Below are 8,773 nucleotides of genomic sequence, written 5' to 3'. Positions count from 1 at the left end.
CAAACACTGATGTTGTCCCAGTGTACAAAAAAACCCCCCAAAAAACCTTGTGCCCACATAATTGCAGGCAAGACAAATTAACATCTACATAACACAATCTATTCATGTATGTAAATCTTTGTCCAGCTAATTAAAAGCAAATTAATTTGATCCTCTGCTGCTGCAAACCCATGAGCCATTTTCTTTATCACGCTTTGAGGCTGCACTCAGCTCTTTTCTAGTGGCATTAAGCAGTGTGTCATTGTTGGGGAGGATCAGTTGGGGATGTCCGGTGCCACAGCTAATCCTTTTGACCTGACCTGGCCCTGCTGCGAAACGTCCTCCCCTCCTTCACTTAAGGCCACCATGTTAATGATGAACCTCTCTGTTAGCTCACACAATCAAAAGATCCCCTCACCTGAACAAAACTCTGCGTATGATGCTACGCAGCAGACAAGATGAGCACTCACTGTATGCAATGTTTTCTGGCTTTTCATTAAAAATGCATGCTTCAATAATGCTGCACATTAAAGCAGTAACTCATCAGTTATAAGACTTGAAGGATTGTGTCTATGGTTTAATCTCAGCAAAAAAACAACAACATCTGGTCTTGAACTGTTGTAGTAGACTCAACATATTCCGCACGTAATTGTACAATTTTCCTGTGCAGTGTCCTACATGAAAGAGCAATACATTTCCTATTCTGAATCACAGTAGTCAGTTCCACATGTGATTGGCAGTTTGTTACTCAGACCAAGGAGCAGGGTCATAGATGTCTTGTAAAACCCAAGGATTAACCATCTTTGTGTGACTGCTTATCCAGGATCACTGGCGTTAGGTTTAGTTGAGCCAGGTTAAGCCGATATTCTGACTAAGCCAACTGCGAACTATTTATGTCTTTAAAAACAATTCAATACAATTTACAATTAAATTATATTTACATGACTTCAAATCACAACATAACTCCTATTAAGGCAATTAACATTGTGAGATGGAGACCTTACAACATTATAGATAAAAAAAACAACAACAATTCAACAATTCCTACAAGAGCAAGTACAAGTATATAAAATTGATTATGTTACTTACTTTTGCAAAGCTTTGTTCATATTTATGGTAATAAATCTAGTCTAACACATAAATGATGTTAAGTAGGACAACATGTATCAAAACTTTTGTGGTCTAATGATATGCTTTTCACCACTTAATTTTGCTGGTAGAGATTATATTTTAAATGTTACATTTTAATTAAATTATGAGCATTAATATACAGAGACAGTACTGAAACAGAGGTTGAAATAATCTGTTGAAAAAAATGTAATTGTAACGGCAATGATGATTGCAGTCAATGTGGCACACTGATGCACCAAGTAGTCACACATGCATGGTCTCTATTTACCCAGTGAAAGCTTTAATATACGAATATAGACGTATGCTCTTTAATTCAACGTGGAAAGGGAGTGAGTGTGATATATTAGACCAATTAGGACCAGTGGGAGAGGTTGTCAATCTTTCTCAAAAACATTTTTTACAGAGCTCTGCAGTAAGCCTAAACTGACAGAGAGTGATTACCTGTAAGTAAGAAACTAATTCAAGTGAAGCTTCGACAGGCGTGTGTGATAGTAAACTGATTAGTGCGGGATAAAGGATTTCATTAAGAATCAAACACATCACGCTGGTGCCATGTGTGGTTCCGTTCCCAGGCCGGATCAATAGCCTGTCAACAAAAGGCGCAAGTACATGAACGCAAAATTCATACGTGTCCTTTCAGCAGCCCACTTAATCCGTCAGTCGATATGAATAGCACCGCACTTTCTGACTTTGCCAGACGATGGCAGAAAGACATCCATGGAAGCACAATCGATACAGTTACTGAAGTGGAATTCAGCTTGCAAAGCCCCCCCCACTGGGCTTCTCTACAAGCAATAATGCAGCTCAAGTGTATTAGAGTCCAGAAGAATTTTCACATTAGCTCCAAAAAGCTGGTTCCTTTTAAGTGCATGCAATTTGAAAAAAATAAAAATAAATGCTTTTGCTTTTGGAAGGAACTACGTTAGAGCTGAGAGGTAGTATATGTGATCACAGTGACGCGAGGGAAGTGAGGGGCTTTTAAAGGGGAAATGCTACACTTGGGCCCATACAGGAAACAGGAAAGAGCCAGGCTACCTTAAGGCCAGTGTTGCTTCCACTTAGTGTACGACACGAAGCCCTCTATTTAATGCGAGACAACATGACAACAGTCAAGGCTTCTGTGAAAGAAAAGACAAGGAGCTGGCAGCCCGGGCTCTTAAGTAGAGGTGACATGCCATGATCAAAGGAGAGACCCTGGACATACAAGCTCACACAGGGTCAGAGGGAAGCCTCAAACACCACCAGGCATGACGCGGCAGCCACTCTGATCTGTGAAATCTCAATTCAAAAAATGAGTGTGAAAATGGAAAGCTTTAATAATAAAATGATGTCATTTGCAATGGAAATTTGCATCAACTGTTGCTAAAAAAAAAAATCTGTGAACTCTCCACGCTCGAGATCCAAACAAATGCAACAGACTCAGTGTGGGAAATAACAGGCTGCAAAAACGCAGCACGGCAAAATATTTTCCCTCCTCCGTTCTTCCCCTCCCCTTCACTTGCCCTGCTACACCCGCAGCATATCACTGAATGAAATGCAGCATGCAATTACCCATTATCCAATCAACTGGAGTCAACACTTAACCATTTGCAGGCTTTGGGCTCAGCCAATTAACTGTCAGGGCTCTCAGTGGGCTCTCAATAGCCGAACAGTGTTGCATAATCTCATGGCTCCAGATTCATGCCACGCCACCAGGGACAGAGGAGGGTTGGAGGAGAGCCGGGCTGCTGTCTGAGGGGTTGTTGTTGTCGGTGGCTGGCAGGGTGAATCCAGGTCTGGTCACTGACAACAGTGGTGACTCGGGCCCCAGCACCCCAGGGCCTTGGCCATTAGAATACATAAAGCAAGGCTAGTCATTTGGAAGGGCTCCAGATCGTGCTCTTCAAAACCCTTTTAGATAATTCGCTAAATCGCATCTTCATCATCCTCCATCTCACCCTCCCACTCCCCTCGACCTTGTCACCCACGATTGGACACTCAGCCGTAATACCTCCCCCACCCCTTCCTTTCTTAAGTCCTGCCCTTGACCTCACGACACTTCCCCCCACCCCCCTCCGTGTCCTGGTCCAGCAGCCCACCACCCAGAACACATCAGTCCAGACTGGTCCAGTCAGTCAGAGGTGGCCGGTGGCTAGTTGACCCCCCGAGGGCATGCAACGCTGGGGCCCCAGCTGAGGAGCCGGGGCAGCTGCCAACCACCGGCCACCTCAACCCCCGGCTGTCCGGATGATTGCGTTTGTCAAGCCGCCAGTCCGAGTCAGCCTGGCGCAGATCTGATCACCGACAATTAGGGGTTAAAGGGAGGGAGGGGTACAGAGAGGTAGTAAAAGTGAGAGGCTGGGGGTCTTCATCCCCCCCCCGAACAGTGAAGAAGCAGGTGCCATGGTATTTTGCATTTAACGACAAATGCATGGGTCTCCTCGCATAACTCCACTGTCACTGCGACCCGTGTCTCTGCACTGTACATCCACATACAACTCAAGTTACATCAGCCAGTTAAACTGCAGGCTGTGTGATGTTGGGACCCCCCCCCCCCGTAACCCAATGAAAAGAAGCAGTCATGCTGCATATAGGCTCGCTTTATAAATAGCAGCTGACAAAGCGGAGACCTCCAAAAACACTTTGGACGGCCACAATCCTGAAAACATTTGACCAGTGCCTATTGAAAACAATAAATAAAAAGTAAGTAGCCAAACTTTTTAAATGCATTAGTGTTTATTGTCTTTTTTTTTTTTGTACAAAAAAAAACAGTACAAGAACTCAACAGTGAAACTCATTGCTGAAATGACTTTTCTTGTGAGAATTGACTGTTTTTGTGTTGTGAACAAGAAACAGGTGTACTGCTGGTAAAAACTTTATTTTTCAAGCTACTGGCTGAGCCCTAACTGTTCTTGAACAGTGAATATTAAGAATATTAGCAGATTGTTTGTGGACATTGTCTGTAATGCAGATGCATGTTGAGGTCATCATCAGAAACACTGCATGCACACAAATAAACTCAAAGAGAAGCCTTTGACAAGTTTATTTGTTGATTCATTTTAAAATGCTGAGATTCAAAACCTCAGCAAACAAAGATTATTTCAGGGTTGTTAATCAATGTTTTTAGAAAATAATACAGCCAGTCATAATTAGAGACAAGGCAACTTGTAATTCCTTCTCATCAATATGAACTGATTGTTTTGCTGACTGTGTGGAAATTTCCTAAACTAAAGTTTTAGCTTTTCTTATGAAAACCCTTTTTTTTTTTTTTTTTTTTTTTTTTTTTTTTTAATCTTTGACGCTGGCTCCCTCTAGTGGATTTATGACAAAACTGCAAACACAAACACTTTATTTAACTGTGTAAAAACATCTGCCCAGGAGTCAGTAAAAGACTGTTTAGACAGTAGTGTTGGAGGTCAGCCGGTTTTGGCAAAATTAAACACCAAGTACAAATCAAAGTCAGTGACCTCTGATTGAAGTAATTGGATGTCACAACAGCCTAGGTTAATAACTATCTAACTTTAGCCTTTGCCAGCAGTTTCGAATAGGATTCAATGTCACCTCCTCTGGCCCCAGGAATACATGTAACTGTATCACTGTGGTTGTCACTCTTAGTAAAGATGCCGGTGTGGTGTGTAGTTCCCCTCCATCCCGCCCATCTGTTTTCTTGTCGGCAAGTTAAAAGAGATTGAAATGTTGGTGGCACCCAATTAACTTCCATCCCTGAAAGAAACACTGCCACTTAACCCTGGCCAGAATGAATGAAGGTCACTGAACCACACTGACTCATTCAGATAGACTCTCAGATTTACTACTTGGGTCTGAAGGAGATATTAGAATCACCTGCACCATGGGACCACAAGCACGACATTTCTGACTACAGTCGGGCCATCACGACTCACTTATCTAGCAGTCCTGGGTTTTGGGCGAGGAGGCAGGCCGTGGTCTTTAGCAGTGCTGGGTTTCTGTTTGGTTCTATGGGGTGAATGTCGGGAGCCATCAGTAGGGTGTGGGCCTTTACCCAGCAGGGAGTGCTCCCAGGTTGGGAGGGACTCTTCCACTGACATCCAATATCTTGTCTGAAAGAGAGAAACCATAGAAACCTCATTGATGGGCAAGATGGGCAACATATGAATGCATCATGAAGGCTCTATGCCAGCACAATAACTCACCCGACCGACATTGACACTTCAGTCAATTACAGTATTGTATAAAATGAAGGATTTTCTAAATCCAGCTTCATTATATACCTTATACAAGGGTGGATCAAAAAGTTCAGAGACTGACTCTGATGCGAACAATGCGCAGCACTGTGATGTGCACAGAGCGGAGGGAAGTTAGAGAACGAAGAGGCAGGGAGTCAAATTCAGCGAGAAGGAATGCTGGGGAACGATAATTGTGATGATGCAAATGACAATAAACTTGTACAATGTCATGTTGGATACACCAGTTGCCATTGTGTCACAATCCTGGTCGTTTCCACGGAATGTTTTCCCTTAAACGCCTCAGAACGCCACAGTAGAACCTGCAAATATCAAATAAAAGTCACCTGGTTCCTCCTGACCAGACACGCCTTCTTCGGTTTTAGAAAGTGACGTTCTGCCCCTCTTGAGACGTGAATGCCACTCAGGATACCTCTCCAAGCTCATTGCTTCATTGCCGGAGGTTTTCTAAAGCATTTAAAGGTCTCTGTTGTCAATTTACCAAGTTTGTCACAAAATTTGATGTGCGCTCTCTGCTCAGGTCCTTTTGAAAATTGCAGACGCACCAGGACCACTGGAATACAAATTCTATATACTGACTTAAAGATACAAAAATGTATTTTAAAATAGCTAAAATAACTTATGAAGCAATGTGTATGTTTAAACAAGACTCTGTAAAATCCTAATAGAGCAGCCCAATTTGGGACTAAGCTTGGGCCCCACCTTCTTTGTTCTGACCCAGTCAAGATGAGAAATTGAGGCAGTGCCACGAGATAAAGTGTCAAAAAAATTGGCAAGATATTAAATAATGAAATTATAATTATGCCAGAGTGGTGTTTTAATCATTCTGACATTACATCTTTGATTTAGATTGTTCATTTTCTGTAAAATATATAACATTTAAATGAAATGTAATTACTCAAAACATAAACATTTCTTTGTACCCCACGGTCCTCCGTCCAGAGATCGGTTCATGTGATTTGTAAAAAAAATAAAATTGGCACAATAAACTGTAGATTCAGCTTGCACCTTTTTATGGGCTGCAGTATATTTTTCATTGTTATTGTGTGGTATTGGTTCTCAGTGTCTGAGTAATTGCCTTTTAAATGTATTGTTGCCTATCTAATTGTGTTTCTTATTGATTGTACACTAAAATAAGTTACAAAATAAAAAAAAAATAAAAAAACACCTAATAATTACAAACTAAATTTAAGACTTAGTCTGAAACTTCACACAGCTGTGCGCATTGAAAGCCTGTTACCTCCAGAGCCAGCAGACTTGGGTGTGGTAGCTGTCTTCCTCTGAGACGATCCTCTATCCTCTGGAGATCCTGCAGGAACACAGAGCAGATGCTGCTACTGTTTCTACACTCGTATCCATGCAAACTGTGGCCATGCACTCTTACAAATATGGGTTCCAAAGGCGGTCGACAAGCGGGATTCTTTGAAAGACTATGGGTCCAAAGGTTGTTTACCCATGTTTCAAATATTATTTTACTAATGTAGATGTACAACCCCAACACCAAAAGAGTTGGGACACTGTGTAAAAGGTAAATAAATACAGAATGCAATGATTTGCAAATCACGTAAACCGACATTTTATAGCAGATAGACTAAAGACAACATATCAAATGTTGAAATTGAGAATTCTATTGTTTCATGAAAAATATATGCTCATGTTGAATTTGATGCCAGCAACACGTCTCAAAAAAGTTGCGACGGGAATTATCATCACTGTTTTGCATCACTTCTTCTTTTTACAACACTCTAAATGTTTGGGAACTGAGGAGACAGTTTCTGGAGTTTTGGAAGTGAACGGTTGTCCTTTTATTGCCTAATATATAATTTTATCAGCTCAACAGTTTCTCCTTTGTCATATTTTTCATTTTAATAATGCACAGAATTTTTTTAAATGGGTGACAGGTCTGGACTTCAGGAGGCCAATTTCGCACCCGGGGGTCTTCTACTAGAGAGCCATGCTGTTGAAATACGGGCAGAATGCAGTTTGGCATTGTTTTGCTGAAAGAAGCGACGCCTTTCCTGAAAAGGACATTGCCTGGATGGCAGCATACGCAACGCAGCCGCATAGTATTATTCTGCCTAAAGCTTAGAAGCACGACAGACTGACTCTACCTGTCATTAAATATTTAAAATACAGATTTCTATTATTATTTAATCGTGGTTGCGTTTATTTCTCCCTGATATGCCTCCTGTTCTTTTAGTAACAGAATGAATGAAGCTGTTTTTTTTTGTGTTTTTTTTAACAGAGCGTGACAGAAAGAAGACCATGTGCAGAAAGTGTACTTTTTTGTTGTTGTTTTGTTTTACTGGTTACTGTTGACATTCTGTGCATCAGTAGTTCCCGTCTCTTCACACAGACCGCAGCGCCTGTAATCTGTGGCAGAAGAAGGAATAAAAGGGCCCACCGGCAACAACCACCAGTCCTTCCTACCTGCAGCAGTGAGGCGTTCCTGCGGCGAGCGGCCTCACACTCCCTCCCCTGCCGCTTCCTCTGGACGTCCGGCTGCTCTCTGCGACCCTCCGTCCGCTCCAGCAGCTCCGCTCGCCTTCCTAAACTGACGTCGCACAGCAGAGAGGGGACACCTGAGTCAGAGGGACAAAAGCGCCGGTAACCCCGTGGTGGGAGTTTCTGTCACGTTGTCGCTTGATTAACAAACAACAACAACAACAACAACAACAATGGTTCGCTCCGTTTGCTGATTCGCGAGGGGCACAAACTAGGGCACATTCTTCGTGTTGCTGTTACACGCGCAGGCTTCCGATGAAAAGCGTGAAGACGTCAGTAGGTTATTCACAAAACGCCACAGGTAAAAAGGTGTGCTCGGTTGCGCACAGTACCGACGTCACACACGTAGAGCGCAGTCTTCACGGGTGCGCCGCAGACCCAAACTGGATCCACACTAGATCCTACTCAAGAGTGCTGACTCACATCTCCTCGTGTTTCTCAATTAATTCCATTTCTTCACGCAGAGAGGCAGACATTGCCGGCAGATAAGACCCTCCGGAGTGTGACATTAACCTAACCAACAGCTTGACGTAATGAATACGGCCGAAGTGGGAGAAATTTGTACTTCAAAATAAAAGACTTCTGTGCATGCTTTAGCAGTTTTACTGAAAATGCTACCTGACTGCTGCTGCTGGGGAAAAAAAAAAAATGCTTACGTTACTCTACAATAATGTGTATTATAATAGAGTTTGACGTTAAGTTTATCGCTTCATATCAAAATCCCAAACTTTCTATTCGAATCTTACAAATAGCATGTTTATATTTCGAAAATCTCACCCGGAAGCTGACAACAGCTGCTCTTTGGTAGGAGTTTAGTCCCAGAGCAATCGCTATACCCGGTGCTTGCTGCCCCCTGATGGTTTTATTTTAGAAAGCAGTGGATGCGGTCAATAGACTTCCCGTTGTGTTTAATTCACTGCAATTTGAATCTGTTTTATGATGCGAGGCGTTTTCTC

The 8,773-nt window shown here is 42.4% G+C and overlaps 1 protein-coding gene across 1 annotated transcript; it reads right to left on the bottom strand.

Moving 5' to 3' along the window:
• Positions 1–3,822: 3,822 nt before the first annotated feature.
• cep15 (centrosomal protein 15) lies at positions 3,823–8,346 on the bottom strand. Its single transcript, XM_069141610.1, has 4 exons — positions 8,241–8,346; positions 7,743–7,866; positions 6,553–6,621; positions 3,823–5,168 (listed from the first exon to the last, which is right to left on the bottom strand). Exons 1-4 carry the CDS (start codon positions 8,324–8,326, stop codon positions 4,992–4,994), a joined length of 456 nt encoding a protein of 151 aa, XP_068997711.1. The 5' UTR covers positions 8,327–8,346; the 3' UTR covers positions 3,823–4,991.
• Positions 8,347–8,773: the final 427 nt, after the last annotated feature.

This window comes from Embiotoca jacksoni, unplaced genomic scaffold (assembly GCF_022577435.1).
Source record: "Embiotoca jacksoni isolate LCO1_2020_lvr unplaced genomic scaffold, fEmbJac1.0.p SCAF_1, whole genome shotgun sequence".
NCBI lineage: Eukaryota > Metazoa > Chordata > Actinopteri > Embiotocidae > Embiotoca > Embiotoca jacksoni.
The sequence above is the reverse complement of the archived record's forward strand: the minus strand, read 5'-3'. Positions and strand labels throughout refer to the sequence as shown.

What these genes read in the sequence shown, in the direction of transcription:
- cep15 (XM_069141610.1), bottom strand. Translation starts at nt 8,326, where the DNA reads ATGTCACACTCCGGAGGGTCTTATCTGCCGGCAATGTCTGCCTCTCTG. An exon ending in ATTGAGAAACACGAGGAGAT is followed by an intron (nt 7,867 to 8,240) that starts GTGAGTCAGCAC and finishes GTGCGACGTCAG; the next exon opens with TTTAGGAAGGCGAGCGGAGC. An exon ending in CAAGTCTGCTGGCTCTGGAG is followed by an intron (nt 5,169 to 6,552) that starts GTAACAGGCTTT and finishes TCTCTCTTTCAG; the next exon opens with ACAAGATATTGGATGTCAGT.